The sequence below is a fragment of the Neolamprologus brichardi genome, chromosome 8 (assembly GCF_056152115.1).
Source record: "Neolamprologus brichardi isolate AB-2024 chromosome 8, ASM5615211v1, whole genome shotgun sequence".
Lineage (NCBI taxonomy): Eukaryota > Metazoa > Chordata > Actinopteri > Cichliformes > Cichlidae > Neolamprologus > Neolamprologus brichardi.
The window spans coordinates 23,139,583-23,158,429 of NC_142111.1; the positions used below are offsets into that span (position 1 = coordinate 23,139,583).

The following is an 18,847-nucleotide window of genomic DNA, read 5'->3' on the forward strand; positions in this document are numbered from 1 at the left end:
TATTGCAGCACTCAGAGAAAAGTTTTCAGTCACAATACAGAATAGAAGATTTTCGGTATAATTCTAATCGTTTTAGGTACTCAAAGCAAAAAAAAAAAGTTTTTTAAAAAAGATGTGCAAAAAAGGATTTTGAAGGAGATGTTATTTTGTAAAAGACAGACATTTCAGTGTGGCAAAAGCTAAAAAGAAAACCCACTGAATTCTTAAAAAAAAGTATGACAAGAGTCTTGCAGGTTTTAAAGTCATAACTACAGAAAAAGAGCCTGGCTCCCTCTTGTGTTTCCATCTCTAGTTGTAAGCAAAGTGTTAAAATTGGACTACAATTCCCAAGATGCAGTCATCATTAGAATGCCTTCACAGATAATCTGAAACAAGAGGTCCAAGCCTTTGTGCATACTGTGTCTTACTGTTTCGGTAGTTTTGTATTTTTAATTTTATTGCATTCTGCCCGTAGTTTTTATTCATCTTAACTTGTAACCTTATAAAAGAATAACTAATTTTAATTATATATATATATATTTAAAAAATACATACGGCATATAAGAGAAAAATGACTTTATATTACCTTTATTCTTACGCATGCAGTTTGACACACTTATGCAGCTTTCTTGTAATTTCTTTAAGAAGTCTTCAGGAATATTTTTCAAGATGTCTTGAAGGACATTCAATGCTCTTCTTTGGATGTTGGCTGCCTTTAGCTCTGTTCTCTGTCGGAATGATCACACACTGCTTCAATAATGCTGAGGTCCGGGCGCCATGAATCATGGAGGCCAGTCCATGAGTGATGGTGTTCCACTCTGTGATTTTTCTTTCCTTGTATGGTCTTACTGCATTGGCTGTGTGTTTGGGACCATTGACATGCTGAAAGATAAAATTGTTGCCAATCAGACGCTTTCCAGATTGTATTGTATGGTGAGTCAAAATCTGACCTTGTTTCTTTGCATTCATAATTCCAACAATGATGACAAAATCCCAACACCACCACCAAACCATGACAGAGCATCCACTGTGTATTACAAATGGTTGTGTCCATTAATTTCAAGTTTGGATTCATCAGACCTGTCAACACTGAATTTCAGTCCAGTTCTGGTGTAATTTGGCATGCCTCTGCCCTTCCTCCCACTTTCCCTTTATTAAGCACGACTTCTTGACAGCCATCCTTACACTGAGACCATTTCTGATGAAGATTCGGTAAATAGTAGATGAATCAACTGAAAGGTCAGAGATCTCTTTTTGTGTAGACCTGCTATGTCTCCTTTACCCTCCACTTTTCCACTTTCCTCAAATTAAGGGACATACAGAAAACCACAAGAAGATATGCACCTTGTCGATGCACAAGTACTATTTTACACCAGTTAAACTGTGTTATCTTTGGTATTTTTCATAGCTTACACTAAAGAAATATCAAGAAATTATGTGTTTCTGCGATGGTAACAAAGTGCCTAAAGATACAGTTTAAAATTGGTTCTTTGCTCAGTTTTCTGTTATGTGTAGACAACATGGGTTCATCACTTCAGCTACATGCTTCTTTCAAGCTTGAATGAGTTATAGGTCAGTGTTAAGTGGGTTAATAAACAAAACATTCCTCTAAATTAGGAATGATCAAGTACGAGGACTGGACTAAAATCAGGGCAAAAGCATCCAATTTTAAAGACCTTCAGAAAGCCTGGAGGAGGTACAAATGACAAAATATGAAAAACTGAAGGGTTAAAACAATGTTTAAAATGTATTTTTTAAATAAATATTATTTTTTAAAAGCACTATTCAGGTTCTCAGGACTACACAAATATAACATATAAGCATTCATATCTGACATCTGCAAAGAGCTTTAAAAGTTTTTCTGGGTTTCCCCCAGAGGCATGAGGTTTTAAAAGATTGTTTTCAGCTCTTACGTGACATGCCCAAAAAAAGTCCCTTCTGCGTCACTATTGTAACGTTTACGTGCTGGCAAAACAAATATCCGACGAGCATGTGAAGGCAGCACTCAGCTGGTAGTTCCCTGAGCAGCATACGTCGGAGCGAGGTACTGACAACTGACAGAAAATATGTGAGTTTCATGTGTTTAGCCGAACATCTGACTGCGATTTTAGGATTATTAGAAGAGTTTCTGTTGTAGTTTTTATCTTGTATGCGTGGAAGACGTCGGTTAAGTCCAGGGTGCGGTCTTTTAGGCTGTTTTGCTTTCGATTTCTTCTTTTTTTTAAAAAATGATCTATCGTGAGTTTACGGCCTTCAAAAGTTTATAAAACACATTTGAGGTCATCGGCTGGCAGGGGGGATGTCTTAAAAATAGCATTTAAGTCATTTCAGTTGTAGGAAAGTTGATTTTCAGATCGTTTTTGGTGCGTAAGCAGTCAAAGAATAGAACAATGGTAAGTGCGCAAAAGCAAATAAGCAACAACATCAGGAGGAGGCCTGTAACACCGGTGCTGCTTTCTGTCCTGACACCGAGAGCTTGCTGCACCTGTTCTCATCTGTCAGCGTCCTGAAATGTTTCATCATCGACCTTTATGTTTTCTGGCAGACTGCATCTCAGCATGGAGAGCAACACTGCTACAGAGGTAGCAGACCACTCGGCGCGCACCTTCTCCCAGGTGGTGTTCGTCGACATCCCTCAGTCATACCTACCGTCCACCCACGTCACCTGCAGCTACACCCTCAATGCGGCCTTCCAGCCCAACCCCAGGGACTGGGTGGGCATCTTTAAGGTGGGCTGGATCAGTTAAATCCTCAACTTTTTTATAAATGTTAAATCAAAGAATGTCCTTCTTAAGCTTTTCTACCCTTTTCCAGGTGGGGTGGACCACAACAAAGGATTATCATACCTTTGTGTGGGTGGAACCATGTATAGATGTAGTTGGGGAACAGACAGTGACAAGGCAAGCTTTCTTTAAGGGTAAGAAATGCTTTCACTTCTGTTTCCAGGTGAATGTGTTTGGCTGTGTTTGTAGTGTACACACTAGTTGTCTTAAATGCAAACAGTTTAGGATTAAAACTGTTTTTCCTGAGCTGCTGTGACAATGATCTGCACAGACAGATATGATTGTATCCAGGTTTCACCCACAGATTCATATTTTTCTTTTTGTTTTTTGTCCAGTTAAAATGGCAGAAGCTTAGAGTTCAAACAATCCATCACTGGGTTTTCAGCTTTACAATAAAGTATCCACATATTATTTTATGCCTCAAAGAGGTGAAAGTACCCAATGATTTGCACACAAAGTCAATATGTTATATAACCAAAATCTAAGCTTTTAGAGAGCCTTATTTTCATAATAATGAAACTTTTTTTAACTTGTCAATCAGAAACCATTTTACAAGAACATGTAAAAACAAATCTATCATTCTGGCATCTTCAGGGTTTTTTGTGTGTTCAGTTTATTGGGGGATTTTAAATGTAATATGGATCTTTTTACATTTTTTAGCATTTTATTGATTGAGAAACAAAATAATAAACGTTTCAAAGAGCAGTGAGAGTTTTTGATTCATCATGACATCAAGATCTCGCTATCCGTTTCCTTCAGATTACTACCTGCCCAAAGATGAGGTCGAGTTCTACCAGTTCTGCTACGTCGACAGCACCGGTCAGGTGCGAGGAGCCAGCACTCCTTTCTGTTTCAGAAGCCCTGCGGAGCAAAGCCTGGAGAGCAGCCCAGACGACGACCTCCTGGTTATCACAACACAGGTAAGTGACTTAAACATAAAGGAAGTGGCAGGGTGGCCAGGGTAATGTAGTGAGGAGTGAAGTGGTGTTGAACAAGCTGGAGATAGGTTTCGAGACTCTGATTAGAGGGTATTACAGCAGATGACGACAAGGAAAAAGATGCATAACTTTTGCAATATTTTTCACTTGGTGAAAGCATGGCAACGTCACCTTGTTGCTATGTATATGTCAAAGCAAAGCTCAGAGAGTTATAGATCGCACCCAGATGGTGGGCGGAGCTTGATGTTGAAGGACTGGTTTTAATTTCCAAGCTGCAGGTCAGGTATGTAAGGCCAAATAAAAGAGGTTTACAGCCTCAGAGGTTCACAAGTGCCATTCCAAAGGCTGGATAAATGGGAGGGTTCAACCAATGCAAAATCTTTGTGAATCCATCTGCTGTGGGAAATAACAAAGTTAAAAGTACTTATATTTGGAGTAACTAAGCTGTAGGAAGTTTTCTGACATCCAGAAATGAAGCTGCAAGACAAAAAAACAGGACCACCTTAAAACCATCTTAAAATATGGAGCTCAGCTTTGTGACTGTACAGCAAATAAAGACGCCTCATATGCCACGTTAATGACTCAAAAAGAAATGCCATGAAAAAAAGCCGTTTGCCCACCTACACTCACCACCTTTCAAATTACAAATTACTCATCTGGAACGCCGTCACACTGACAAAATCCAGCCACAGACGTGCAGTATGAACGCATGAGAAGTATTTAAACCAGTTCTGTGGCATTTCCTGCTGCAGTAGGTGCTTTGTTATGATGATGCACACAGACTGAATGAAAGCATTACAAGCTTTGCTGTCTAAGCTGGTAAAAACAAGTTATACATTCTAATAAAAAAGCCTTTAAAAAGACTGTTACGGCACTAGCAGGGCCTCCTGCTGACATTGTCCTGGAGTGGGTGTGGTCTCTCGCCCCCCCCCCCCCTGCCTAGGTGCCGTCTGTTTGGTACAGCTGACTCCCATCAGCAGTTAGAGGTGCTTAAGGCCAGGGATAGGTGAGCTCTAGGTCAGAACCAAGCCAGGTAATTATAGACTGATAGCTTTACCATCACATATTTGTAAAGTTATAGAGAGAATGATAAATGAAAGATTAATGTATTATGTAGAAAGTAGAGGATTTATCTAAATATCAAAGTGGATTTAGAAGAGGGAGAAGTACTATGGATCCAGTATTGTGTTTGGAGCATGAAATTAGGAGGGCTCAGATAAATAAAGTGTGTGTGGTGGCAGTGTTTTTCAATATGGAGAAAGCTTATGATATGATGTGGAGAGAAGGTTTGTTAATTAAAATCCATAAATTGGGTGTTAGGGGGTGGATGTATAGGTGGATTTTGGATTTTTTAAAGGGTACGCAAATACAAGTGAGAATTGGAAAGAGTGTTAGGTGCTCCTGGGTCGCTGACCCAGTGGTTTCTGTTTTGTACCCTTTATTTGTGTTCTCTTCTTAGTTTATTTTTGTGAAGGTTTTGGTTTCTGTTTTACATTTCTATTTTTCCCCAGTTCTTCTTGGTGTTCGATTATGTAGTTCTTAAGTTTGGTTCCATACTCCCTCTATTCTGTGTCCAGTCAGCGTCTGTGTCTGCCCTGTCCCCACGTCTCTGTTACAGTGCCTGCTTGTGAGTCTGTGTCTATAAGTTCAGTCTGTTTCCTGTTTTACTTTGAAAGTCCGTATCTCATGTTAATGCGTCTGGTTTTGCTTCCTTTGTCTCTTCCTTTGCTTCAGCCCTGTTTTGTCCCAGCTGTGTTTCCCTCCTGTCTCATCTTTTGAGTGCCCCCTCTGTGTATTTAAGCCCTGTGTTTCTGTGATCTACCATCATATTGTACTGTGTGTTCTGTCTGCCAGCCTGCCGCATTAGTTTATTTTGTATTCTAGTTCAGCCAGTTTTCTGTTTTGCCGCCCAGCATTAAAGCTGTATTTAAGTTCACCTTTTGTTTCCGTGAGTCTGGATTTTGGGTCCTTTTCCTGCCTGCACACAGCCTTCACATGACAGTTATTCAGGAGAGGTTTTCTGTAGAGAACGGGACGCCTCAGGGGAGCGTAGTGAGTCCCTTGTTGTTTTCTCTAATGATTCATGATGTGTTTAATGATATAGCGTGGGGATGGGATGTTCACTTTTTGATGGAGCCTTATGGAGGAGAGAGAGGAATGTAGAATTTATTGTAAAGAAGCTGCAGGAAGCAGTTGGTAAAGTTGAAGAGTGGTCGTATAAGTGGGGCTTCAAATTTTCAGTTTGATAAGACTAAGACAATGATTTTTACAAAGAAAAGGGTTAGTGAGGAAGTTAGGTGAAGCTATATGGCGTGGAATTAGAAAGAGTGAGGAAGTTTACGTTTCTGGGTTTGTGGTTGGATGGGAGGGTAACTTGGGGTGCACACATTCAGGAATTGGTGGGTAAGTGTAAAAAAGTTTTAAATATTTTGAGGTATTTAGTTTAGAGGGATTGAGGCCCATATACACTGGGTTGGTGAGGTCAATGTTAGATTATGGTTGTGTGGCATATAATTCGGTAGCAGACACGACTCTTGGGAAATCAGATGTTATTTGGTATCAGGTGTTGAGACTTTGTACAGGGGCATTTAAAACAACAAAAGGTGGAGATGGGGGAGATGCCACTAGGATTGAGGAGTGAACATCTTAGATTGAATTATTGGGCAAATTTACAGGGGCAGGATCACCTTACACTAGAAGTATTTAAACCTTGCTGGGAGAAAGGAAGGAGGGAATTAAAGAGCTTTGGATGGGTGGTGGGGGGGAGAGCTAGAGAATTTAATTTGGATCAGTTAGTCATATGTCAACGAGTGCCGTGGCCTGCAATCTCTCCATGGATACTTCGTGAAGCAGTAGTAGAATTTGCATTATTGGATAAGAAGAGTAAGGATAGCCATTCAGTTCAGGGTTACATTGAACAGTATTATGGGTATGTGCAAGTATATACAGATGCGAATCCAGCTAGTCAAGTGGGGGTAGAAGTAGTGATTCTGGATTTTATGGTAGAAATTGGGAAGAAAATAAATGATGGCTTGTCTGCGTTTACAGGAGAAATGATAGCAATTCTATTAGCGGTTCAGTGGGCGGAAGAGTTGAGGCCATTGAAAACAATTATTTGCTCAGATTCAAGAGCAGCCATGGTCAGTCCACAGAGCGGTCATTCAGAAGGTCGATCAGATATTGTAATAGAGATTCGGCAAAGTCTTTTCAGAATACATATGATGGGTCTGTTAGTAGAGTTTGTTTGGGGCGAGGGGGAATGAAGAAGCAGATAGGTTGGCAAAGGAAGCCACTTATCATAGGATAGATGATCTGGTGGTGAGTTTTGTTCAAGCGGATTAAGAGTATTATAAAGCTAGAAATGAGGGCTAGATGGCAAAAACAAAGAAGAAAAGAGGGGAAGGTGGTTATATAAAATTCTAAGGGGGTAGGAGAAAGGAGAGCCACAGGAAGGAGTAGGCGAGAGGAGGTGGTGGTGTCAAGAATGAGATTTGGACATACAGGATTGAATTCTACACTATTGTTGATAGGGAAACATAATTCAGGGAACCTCCAAAAGTTGATTCTGTTCATCTGGACAGACCTCACAGCCAATTGTTCCTTCAGTGGGCTGGTTTCAGTCATTATGCAAATGTACTGTTTATAAGATTGGGGAAACCTGCAGTCAGCTGAGACTGAAGAAGTCACTTGGATGAGTGACGAAACGTTTCTCCCAGAAAACGCTACGTCCAGATGAACAGAATCAACTTTTGGAGATTTATTTTCCTGGATGATTGAGAATGCGCAAGACGATAATTCAGGGAAATGTGGTTATTGTGGAGAGGAGGAAACTTTAGCACACGCTGTTTTGCAGTGTTGGAAGTATAAGGTAGAGAGGAGACAACTGGTCCAAAGTCTCAGTAACATTAAAATGGAATTGGATCTTATTAAGTTATTGCAAAAGGAGTCAGAGAATAAAAGTTATCAGGCTTTGTTTTACGTTTTTGAAGATTGTTTGGAAGGATATGAAGTTGTGTGTGTGCTGCTCGACTCCTGCTCAGTGAAGAGGAGTGGGTTTGGTGATTAACCTTCTGTTTTGCTTAAATTTCCAGGGTTTTGACCAACTACTGAGTTGTTGTGTTTACTTTTTCTTTTTTTTAATGGTGATAGCAGCTTGACCGTCTCTGAGTTTTGTTGGAATGTTAATAAAACCTTTTAATTTAACCGTTTTACCTCTTTCTCTCCTTTTTCAACCTTTTTGTTACTTCCCCTCATCCCCTAGACCTTTTCATGTGTTCATATTTTCATGTGTACACATTTTCCTGCTGTTTGAAGGGTTTTCTTGACTTTGTCCACCTCTGTTTTGTCTCTGTATCCCCCGTCTTCATTCCACTTCCGGTTTATTTTGATGATTGTTTTTGCCTTGCTTTCCTCCTGTGAATGGAAAAAAAAATGTATCTGTGATCCCTGAGAGGTCTTTGCTCGCCATTATACTTCTAATACTTCAGAGGGTTAAATGAGGTGCTTGCTTCTGACTTTTGTCTCTCCAACAACACGTGAGAGCAGGTTGCAGCGTCTGAAAAGTAAACAGAGCTTTTTATTGACGTGTTTGTCTTTTCCTTTTTCCAGGACCAAGTCGAGCAGAGCTTGCGCGAGAAAGCTGAAATGCAGAAAGAGCTGGATCAGATAAAAGCTGAAAACGAAACCTTGAAGAGTGCTCTGCTGAGGGAGCAGCAGCAAGCTGCCAGCTTAAAGGTCCACTTATCTTATTTTCCACTCCGTCATTTGTCTTGTGCAACAGAGAAAATAGCAAAGTGTAAGCTGAACTTTGGTAAGCTGACTCAGTGTTATTGATTCTCTCACAGGGGCAGAATGAGCAAAAAGGGAAAGAAAACGCCGAACTGGCCACTGAACTGGATCAAACCAAGCAACAGATTGAAAACCTCAGAAGCTCTTTGCAGCAGCAGCTGAAAGAAAATGACAGCTTGAAGGTTTCCCCTCGCTTGACATTTTACATCTAAATTCGGCACTTCGACATCGGTGTAAAAACGTATGTTTGACGTTAGGAGGAGATGGTGATCCAGATGACGAAGCAGATGGAGATACAGCAGGACGGCGTCACTGAGAGGAGGGAGCGGAGTTCATCGAGAACGAGCGAGGTAAGATGGATTCTGTCTCGCTGTTAGACGGTCTAAAGTAAGTGAGCTTAGTTAAGTGGGAGCTTTGAACACCACCAATGTTTGGTTCTGGGCTGTATGTGGACTAATCCACTGTCCAGCTCCCAAAGTGCTGAAAGGAAAATCGCATTATGCTGGATTTGAAGTGATAAGCTGTAATATTTGATGTTTATGTTGCATTTTTAATATGCTTTGAGTTGTAAAGAAGGTCTCAGTGTAATTTCCCGGTTAAATTAAAAGTAAATAAAGAAGTCTGTAGAGCCAGTTTGCTCAATGCAAGCCGTGTTTGTGCAAACAAACTTTTTTTTCTTTAAACAGTCATAGTTTTGTAAAATTGTTGTTGTTCTTTCCTTTTTTCCCCATTTTCATCATTTTCAGTCTCAGTTTCACATGTCAAGTGAACCCTTCTCCTGTGCCCCCTGATCTGAATCTTACAGTAACCTCTTCCTTGTTTTTACAGGAGAAATACGATCGAGCTGTGCAGAAGATCAACCAGCTGAAAGAGGAGCGTGAAAAGCTGAAGGAGGCGATTGAGGCCCAGAGTGAGGAGATCTCCAAGTGAGTCATTTTCTACTTCAAACCAAAACTTTTAGAACTCGTTTTTTTCCTCTGCTTACTGATGCTCAAGTCTGTGCGTTTTAGGCTGAATGCAAAGGTCAGAGAAGGTGAACGTGAGCTGTTTAAAGCAAAGGACGGCATCCAACTCATCGAGGTAAATCTTTAGTTAAATGGGCTGGCCTGAGAGTTCATCCATTCAGTTGTCATTTATTTGGAACCAGAAAAATACAAAAATATATATTGCATGCTGGCAGGTGGACCTTCAGAGCAGCAGGAAAGAGAAAGAGAGGCTCGCTGCAGAGCTGCAAAGACTGCAGAGCCTCACCTACAACGTGGACAAAATGCAGAGAGAGAACCAGGACTTACAGAGGAGGCTTTCAGTGCAGGAGACTCAGCAGAGCCCCTCGGATGACCTAATGGTGCGAACAGGTTCAAAAAAAGGGGATCGTAACCTCCTAAAAAAGTATCTAATTTCATGGCTTAAAGATGCGTCTCCTCCTTAGTTTCAGTGTCAGACTCTTACCAGACAACTACAGGAGACTCAGGCCAAGCTGGCAGCTGAAAAGGAGGAGACTAAAAACGCCAAGAAACGTAATGAGTATTTGGAGGCGGAGATGCAACAAATCCGGGATCAGCTGGAGAACGTCTGCAAAGCATTGGATGTCGAAAAACGGAAGAGCAGCAAATTTGAGGTGAATCGATGTGAAATTTTAATCTTTTAAGATTTAATTCTTATCTGTTTTTTTTTTTTTTGGGGGGGGGGGTTCCTGCTCAAGCTCCACCTAAATCGGAACGAGCAAGAAAAATCAGCTGATAATCATTAAAATAAATATAATTAAATAAAAAGAAGAAATGCTGAGAAAATTAAATGATGCTATATTTATCATGTGCATATTGAACTCTGAGCTACTGTCCAGAGTGCATGAAATGAAGTGCCTAAACTCATGATATAATATAAAGGTACAGACTAAAAATTCAGCTTATTTTTTTTTAATATTTAGCTGATCTGATACTTTGTGAGAAATGTGCAAATATCAAACCCCAAGAGCCCCTGAACTCGACTCTATATGACACCTTTGGATCGGACCTCATTATAGTTCTCAGCGGGTTCGACACAGGCTGGAAATTCTTTAGACTTAAGGTGTTTTAATTCTGTGGTTTATTATCATTTTGGAATTTTTGACCTGCAGTTTGTCTGTTGGACGTTTCTGAAAATTGAATTCTTTGATTTTTCAGCTGCAAATCCTTGAAGTTAGTGAAGCGATGGCAGATAAGAGCATCGCCATAGATGAAAGCATGTCGACCATAAATCGGAAAGACAATCAGATCACACTCCTGACACAAGAGAAGGAGGAGCTTGCTCGAGAAAACCAGGTACACACAATAACGCTGGCTCTACTCGGTAGATGTTCAGACTCAGAATCACTTTTTTTAAAAAAAAATGTTGACACCTCAACTGTTTATTTTGCCAGACTCTCAAAGAAACCATTCAGGACCTGCGCAGACTTTACACAGAGCCCCCTACGACTCCTGCAGAACCTTCGTACTTGCAGCCAGATGACGAGGCACTACCACCTGCTTCAACCCACATTTATGAAACCATAGGTGGGAAATGGTCTCACACATGTACTGTCTAACTAACTTTAGTATATTTAGCTATTTACACAAACTTTTACCTTGATCTTACAGCCCCTCTAAGTACTGAGGGGCGACTTGGAGTGTGGTTCTTCCCGTTAATTGTCGAGCATTTCCAAGCCCTCAAAACTTCATGTGTACAGGACATACCTGCATAAAATCATGAAACTCTGTTAAGAACTGCAACTGAAACAAACTGCACTTATTTCATGCCTGTAACGTGCTTTCATTTAAAGATTCGTATCACTGTGTAGGTGAAAAATTCTCCTTTTATGGCGCTCACTGCTTTTCTTCTGTCTCATTGCAGGACCAGAGGACGAGGAGGTGAGTCAAATACTTTCCTTTTTATTTAAGTTTTTATATTTAATTCAGTCTAGCTTCGCACCTACAGTGGTTTTTGTTTATAAAATATAAAATTTATATAAAATAAAACTTAAATACCCACATATTAAAACAAATGGGCCAAAAAATCCCTTAAGCTCACCGTAGAACCACAGAGAGAGCAGCAACTTTGATGTCAATACTTCAAAAATATGTATCTTACAGTATTTTTATTTTCTCAGTGTTTTGTTTTTTTTTTTGTTTTTTTTACAGAGTATATTGATTTTAGTTTAGGATTAATTTTTTCCTGATAGCCTTGGTGCAGATATCTTAACTAAAGCTGCCACAGAGTGACTCCCGTGGCATCTCTCCCCCCCTCCAAAACACATTAATGAGAAAAGCGCCCCTCCCTCGAGTGACTTGGCTGTTTGGGGTTTATTTTTGAAGCGGATTTAAAACTTAATCCGCTCGCTATTCCATTACGACCCCTGATGTGCTGCCGTCTCCATTTCAGTCGCTGGTGTGTCGTCACTGCCGCGAGAGCTTCCCCGGCATCACCCAGGACGAACTGGATCAGCACGAGCAGTGTCACCGCGTCTGCCCCTTCTGCACGATGATCTGCGACGACATGGACCAGGCCACGTTTGAAGATCACGTCTACAGCCATTAGGAGACAGCGGCAGCAGCGTGGTTTGAATAAGTCTTAAGAGATGGGTGGTTATACATTTAAAACTTCTTGGCTTCAACATGTTGGCCTGCAGACACTGGAAACCTGCCTGTGTTACATAATCCTTTGCGGCCTATGTTATTGCATTTAAATATAAAAACGTAAAAGTAGACGGCACAACTTCTCTGCTTACATTTTGGCACATGTGCGCACACAGATATTTAGCTCTGCTGCTGGTATAAACACACGAAGTGTCAAACAAGTCAAACTAGACTACAGTCAAACGCCTCATTAAAACCTACTTAGAACATGCAAACTTCTGAATGCACGCTGAAAGATTCACACACACGTTATAAAGACACACCCGTGGTGGTTTCACATGAATTTAAAGGCTGGTTAGTGAATAAATCCTAAACATTATGAATATGGGAGATATTTAGGCACATAAACACTGATGTTGAACCCCTGCCACATGAAAACATGTAATGTTTCGCACCACAAATTTGAGTCGACTTCTCCTCCCACTTTTCTTAAGTTTTTCCACAGGCACTGGTTTGGCAAAGAAATTGGAAAGTTGTGTGGAAATTCAAGTTTCTTAATATTATAGGCTTTAACTGTATTGTAACTGTTCTCTAATCAGTAATCCTAATGTGATGCTTCACTGCTGCAGATAGCCCGTCTCATTGGTGGTCACCCTAACATTGTGCTATCAGAGTATGTTGTTTTTGTTCTCCTAAGTTTCTGAAATCAGGAAAGATTATCAGTCATGTATAACGGAAGAAGTATAGTTAAGATAAAGAATCCACTCTGTCATATTTGCTGAAGAGATGATAAAACCTTAATTTACCTGACCTGAACATCATCGGGGAGGATTTAAAAAAACAAAACAAAAGCGTTTTTTCTTTCCAGCACGAGCAGGATGTGATATAATCTTTAAAAAAAATGACCCCACTAGCAGTTTAAGATCCCATCTTAGTCTTTAGTTTCTCACATTGAAAGTCAGTTTTAAAGTTTTTACTTTTGAATATAGCCATCAGAAAAATGTGTGATTTTATTAAATGATCCTTGGAGTTGATGAATAGAGCATTTTAGGTTAATAACGAAACTTTATGAAATATTAAATATATTATCCAGAGTTATTCATTTGTCTTTGCACTCATCTGTAAGAGGAAATTATGATCAGTTATAACCAAGTCATTTATTTAACCAGGTTTCTGATGATTTGAACATGTAAACTGGTAACAAGTTTGAGTCAAGTCATAAATGTAAGTGCATTTTATTGCAGAATAATAAAAAAATGTGCAACAAAACAGAGAATATCTCGTTTATACATTTGGAAGAACTTTCTTCTAATCACCCAAAAACCTTGATAGTATAAGCCGAATTCTTCTGCCGTGTGCTGGAGCTGCTTTCACTGACTCTGCGGTAATATTAGTGCACTCTTTGGAAAGTTTCCCCTCCGCATGTCCAAAAACTGATCTCAGAGGGAGTCCATGCTGCACGCCAGCTCCAGAGACCCAGCCAACTCCGTCACACGAGCCACCTTCTTCCCACAGGGCACATTTTGTTTACCAACAAGCCTCAAGCTGCAGGTCTGGGGCCTCCCACAGCTTAAGGTGTCATCTGATTGGCCTCCTCCGGTGTGACGTCACGGGAAGTCAGCTCAGAGAAGAGCGCTGGCAGCCAGTACTGTGACTCTCCAGCTGCCTGAGAGTCCAGCCAAGCCAGGCCTTCCTTCAGCAGGTGATCCTGAGAAAAGGACAGAGGAGAGTGAAACGGTTATTTTAGGCCCCAAATAAAAGAAAACAGCGGATCAGTTTGAAGTACCGCAGGATTAAAGGAAGATGAAGAAACAGCCAATGGCCAGGCTGCGCCCTGCTCCTCACAGACCTCGACCTTGATATATAATCTCCATCCTGGCTGCTTTCACAGTTAAAGTGAGCGGTGTACTCACCAGCACGTGACACGCTCGCTCCTTCTCCCATTTTAGACTGTCCTTGATCTCACTCACTGTGACGTATCCCTTTTTCTGCAAACAAAAAGAAGACTGACATTAGAGCACCAGAAACAGCCAGGATCTCACCTTTCAGAATAAAAGCCCTTATCTCAGACAGAAAATCCTCAACATTGTCCTTTTACCTCTTCCTGCTGTGATCCTTCAATACATGGTGGCAATAAAATAAAATTCAGGCTGGAGGTTTATTTTACTGCATCACATTGGCAGACTGCCTTCATGGAAATAAAAATGGGACTATGCAACAAAGAGTTTGTCCAAAAGAATTATGTAATGGCATGAAAGTTACACAACCAAAATGTAATAAAGACCTCAGGATCGAGGATAAAGTACAAGAAGTCCTTAGGATGGTGTAAAAACAAGCACTTGATTATTTTTCAAGGCTGCTGATTGCTTTATGCTGAACTCTGGCTTCGTCTTACCTCGGCCAGCTGAAGAACCACAGTGTGGTCCATGTTGAGCTCAGCCGGGACTGACTGGACCAAGTAAGAACCACCAACGGGAATCATCCCAAACCCATTCCCCATCACCTTCAGTTTCTTTATGGCTCTCACCAAGTCGTCCCTGGGAAGCACATATTCAGCCACGTGATTTAAAGTTGATGTCCAGGCATTAAATAATCCAAAAATAAACATCTTTAAGGCATTTTATGTCAATCAGTAGCACATGTTTCTATACTACACAACACGTTCGGTTGGTTACACTTACTGGCTAACCTCCTGAGCGTATTTACCGCGTCCTTTCAGTACTCTCTGATGGAGCTCATCCAGAGTAATCAGCCCTGAAAGAAAACACACACATTGGGACTTGATTTAGTGATTTCAGAGCTGGGTTATAATTACCGGATTCAGTTCATGATTTGATTTTCTGCAATTCACTGTTACCTCTGATGTCTAATAGGGATGCAACGATACCAATTTTTTCAAACCGATACGATACCGATACTTGGATCTGAGTACTTGCCGACACAGAGTACAAAAAAACAATACTTCTACCACACACACACACACAAATACAATTAATTGGAAGACAGGTTTTATTATATTCCCTGTCGATAAAAAATAAAATCTTAATAAAAATGACCACAAAAAAATTTCAAGTGAAAAATAAGCACTTCTGTTAAATTATTGCAGAGTCTCCACAATGTAATTTTACAAAATATCACTGAACTATTGGCACTGTCTCGAGCTTTCAGAATAATAAATAAACACTTCTGTTTGGAATAAAATAAACTTTTAAATTATTGCAGAGTGTCCATATTGTAAACAAACAAACAAAATAATTATTATTCAATAAATAATACATAAAATAATAATTGGCTCCCTAGTGGCCAATCTAAAAAACTACAACAGAAATGACCAGTCACCCTCTGATTAATGAAATAAGTTGGTATCGGTTAACTTTTACGAGTATGAGTACACACACATTTTACAGTATCGGTGCATCCCTAATGTCTAAGATATTAATGCCAGCAGACTGCTGCAGGTAAATAAAGATGCAGGTTACTGTTGAATAGGAAGGGTCCTAACTGAGTGACCCAGAAGTATCTGCAGCTGTAAAAAGAATCCTCTAAATACTAGGAAAAGGTGCTTCTGTGTTTCTTATTTACCGCATTTAGCAGAGGATACACTGAACTAGCCTTTATGAAAGCAGGCCCAACATAATTAAGGAGTCTTGTGTAAGTGCAGTCTGATTCTCTCAGTCCTTAAAAGTTCTCTTTCTGATATTTCCTTGACCTTATGTTTTCTACTGAGGCTGAGGAAAACAGTTTTTGGGGGACTATTCACAGCCACTCTGCATACAAACCTCCGTTTCTATGTTTCAGGGCAAGGCACACTTCAATGATCTGCACACCGAGTTCATAGTAGAAGTCACCAACTCCAAGCATCTCAGACCAAAACCCTTTACCAGCTGTGGAAAACAAAAAATAAAAACAGCACAGAAAAGGTTACGTCACTTGGATAAGCAGAAAAAAACAGACGTGAAAAAGCCCGAAAACTTTAACTCAGCTGTGATCGTTTCCTTGTTTGCGATCAGTTTACTTGTCGAAGTTGAATCGTCACTAACATATTTACGTTTACAGCCAGGCAGCCACTGCTCCAAGTTTTTTCACTGCAGGTTGCTATATGAAAATTTCGACTTACTAACTCAAACATGTGAAAAAATAACCTTATTACATTAAAATTTTGAGATAATAACCAAAACATCTGACTTATGGATGCCAAAAAATTTTTTTGTCTCAGTGGCAGAAACAGGCTGTGAGAGAAGTGTGTGGGGATTGTCTACAAAGTGAAACACCTCAAATTAAAAAAAACATGAAGGATACATGTTTACTAATAACTTTGCTCTCATACAGCATGATCTTTTTTCAAATTAAACTTGTAAAGTGAATTAATTTGAGTCTATGTAGAAAAAGAACACAATTTTCCAAGTTTTGTATCGTGAACTTCTCTTTTTTTTTCATTCACATTTACAACTTTGATCTCTAAAGTTCTGACCATATTCTCTGAATGGATCCCCATCCAGTCCCTTATTTATTTATTTTTTAATGCCACTAATATGCCAAAACATATGCTGATTATATCCCAAATCATTCTCACATGCAAGCGGGTCAACGCCGATGGTGGCACACATTTCCTGAAACTGGACCCTGAACTGTGGGTTCTTGCGGATCTCTTGTTTATGTTTGCTGGCAAATTCTTCCAGGTGGGTCTTGAACGTTTCCAGCTGCTTGGACATCTAGCAAAAAAGGGAAAAACTGTTCAGTTGTAAAACTGGGGCTTCAATTGGGACTTATGTTCATAATTTATTGGTACTGATAGCAAATTTCATATTCAAAATATCTTTTAGTCTGTGAAACATTCAAAAATAGCTCACCACAAGGTCACAGAATCTGAACCAACTACAATACCATCTGATTTTAATGAAACAAAACCTCTAAAAGAAAAACATTCAATTAAAAAAGACATAACCTTTCAATGGAAAGAATAGAAACTATTTAGTATTATTATTATATATGTTTTGATTCATCAAGCAAAAGGCGACAATCTAGAATAAACTAAGTGCATTTATTGCTATTTGAGGCCACCAATTTGCATTCAAGGAGTGTGTCAGTAAGCCAGTAAGATAAATAAAAATACTAAATTTAACACAAGAGTGAAAACAAATAATCACACAATTCATGGTTTAATTTACGGACAATGGTTTCACTTCGCGGACAAAACTCACAGAAACTCACCTGCACTATCTGATCCTCAGCCAGAACAGTTCCTCTTTCTTTGTATTTGGCCTTAACAAACAAAAAAGTACAAGTGACATAAGAAAAATGTTGCTCCAGTTTCTACACTCATCATTGGCAGGCGGTTTTAATGTGTGTAAATACGGGTTAACTGCTTACAAGTGCATTTAAATAAAGGTTGACATTATTTAGAGATATTTATGATATCTTTGCCCACATTAACCTGCATATTACAAACTAATTCCTGGTATCATCATTACTGAATGATGAAGCAGCAGTAAATGGCTTTTGCAGGTGTATTCTGCTAAAATTAAACCACGGCGATAAAAAAAAATATCTGCGGCTCACGTTGGCTTTTAAATACCTCCTGCCAGCTGGAATAAAGATAATACACATATGGCTAATGTGAGGCTCTAACGCCTCTTGAATCACCGCTTTGAGTTACAGCGTTACCTCAGCCAGCTTCTTTTTGGCGATCGCCCCGGCGCCGACGCCTCTCCGCATTTTGGTGATGTCTGTCCCAAACTGTAAGAGGAAGGTTAAAACTCGAAACTACGAGGTTATGGCACAAAAATGACTCCTCTGCACAATTTTAAGGTAAAAATCTTGACCTAAGCTAAACTAATCCTAATTTAACGCATTGTCGCTCATGAATTCTTCCTGATTTCACCTCAAAGAACAAATCTAGCTCTTACATCACCGATCTGTAACTCCTGTCGATTTTAACGGCTGATAAGTGAAGTTTTCTGGGTTTTTTCTGGGATGTTTCACGCTAAATGATTGCAACTGCTTCCATTTTGTTTACAAGGAAGTAAACAGCTGAACAGTGTACTGAACACTGCCCCCTGGTGTTGGGGAGAATATAGCAGCTTGTTGCCGTTAATCCGTTTAAAGTTATTATGCATATATTATCAAAACTATCCTCATCAGCAAATAATAATTGCTTCTTTGCATCATGAGATCTCTTTATATTATATTTTTGAAGAATTAATTTTATTTATGAGAAATTCTTATAAATTAAGAATTTCTGGCTGTTACAGCAGACAAAACCTTAAAAATAGCATTAGAAAAATTAAAGGAGCAGCTATATAGACATACATCTGAACAACACAAAACACAAAATTAAAAATAAGCTTAAATAACAAAATAAAATAAAAAATAAGGAGCCTAAATAAGTAAAACTCTAAAAGCAATACAATATAATGATATGTAGAAAGAATATACCGTACAGATTACCAGCTTTATTTCAAGTTCACACACACATATTTATTTTTAATGATGTTTTAATGAACATAGAAAATAAAATATATGACATTTAATAAAACAGAAAAAATATAATTTATTGAATAACGTGGGGAAAAAAACAATCAGCAGGTGTTAGGTGACAGGTTTTGCAGTGTAAAGAGTTACAGCGTGATATCAGTAGTGTGTTGATTGATTTAGGACTACAATTATTTTGAAACGGAGCAACAGTTATCAGGGTGTCATAGTTATAGTATCTCCAGCATTTCAGGTTCAAAGACTCTGAGAAGTACAATTCAGTGATTTTTAGATAATA

General features: G+C 39.4%; 2 protein-coding genes across 4 annotated transcripts; one reads left to right on the plus strand and one right to left on the minus strand.

Moving 5' to 3' along the window:
- Positions 1-1,966: 1,966 nt before the first annotated feature.
- On the plus strand, positions 1,967-13,365 carry calcoco2 (calcium binding and coiled-coil domain 2). Of its 2 annotated transcripts, none has more exons than XM_087844880.1 (15): positions 1,967-2,047; positions 2,525-2,708; positions 2,794-2,896; positions 3,522-3,682; positions 8,309-8,434; positions 8,545-8,670; positions 8,746-8,838; positions 9,317-9,414; positions 9,499-9,568; positions 9,669-9,833; positions 9,918-10,106; positions 10,651-10,788; positions 10,887-11,019; positions 11,357-11,373; positions 11,885-13,365. In XM_087844880.1, the coding sequence occupies exons 2-15, from the start codon at positions 2,538-2,540 to the stop codon at positions 12,038-12,040; spliced, it is 1,746 nt and encodes a 581-aa protein (XP_087701006.1). In that variant the 5' UTR covers positions 1,967-2,047; positions 2,525-2,537; the 3' UTR covers positions 12,041-13,365. The 2 variants fall into 2 exon arrangements, with proteins under 2 accessions (XP_087701006.1, XP_087701007.1); XM_087844881.1 differs by having other exon boundaries at positions 1,967-2,023.
- On the minus strand, positions 13,298-18,102 carry snf8 (SNF8 subunit of ESCRT-II). Of its 2 annotated transcripts, XM_006793189.3 has the most exons (9): positions 17,985-18,100; positions 17,743-17,814; positions 17,290-17,340; positions 16,652-16,790; positions 15,858-15,962; positions 14,760-14,832; positions 14,474-14,615; positions 13,992-14,066; positions 13,298-13,786 (listed from the first exon to the last, which is right to left on the minus strand). In XM_006793189.3, exons 2-9 carry the CDS (start codon positions 17,791-17,793, stop codon positions 13,649-13,651), a joined length of 774 nt encoding a protein of 257 aa, XP_006793252.1. In that variant the 5' UTR covers positions 17,794-17,814; positions 17,985-18,100; the 3' UTR covers positions 13,298-13,648. The 2 variants fall into 2 exon arrangements, with proteins under 2 accessions (XP_006793252.1, XP_087701008.1); XM_087844882.1 differs by having other exon boundaries at positions 17,743-18,102.
- Positions 18,103-18,847: the final 745 nt, after the last annotated feature.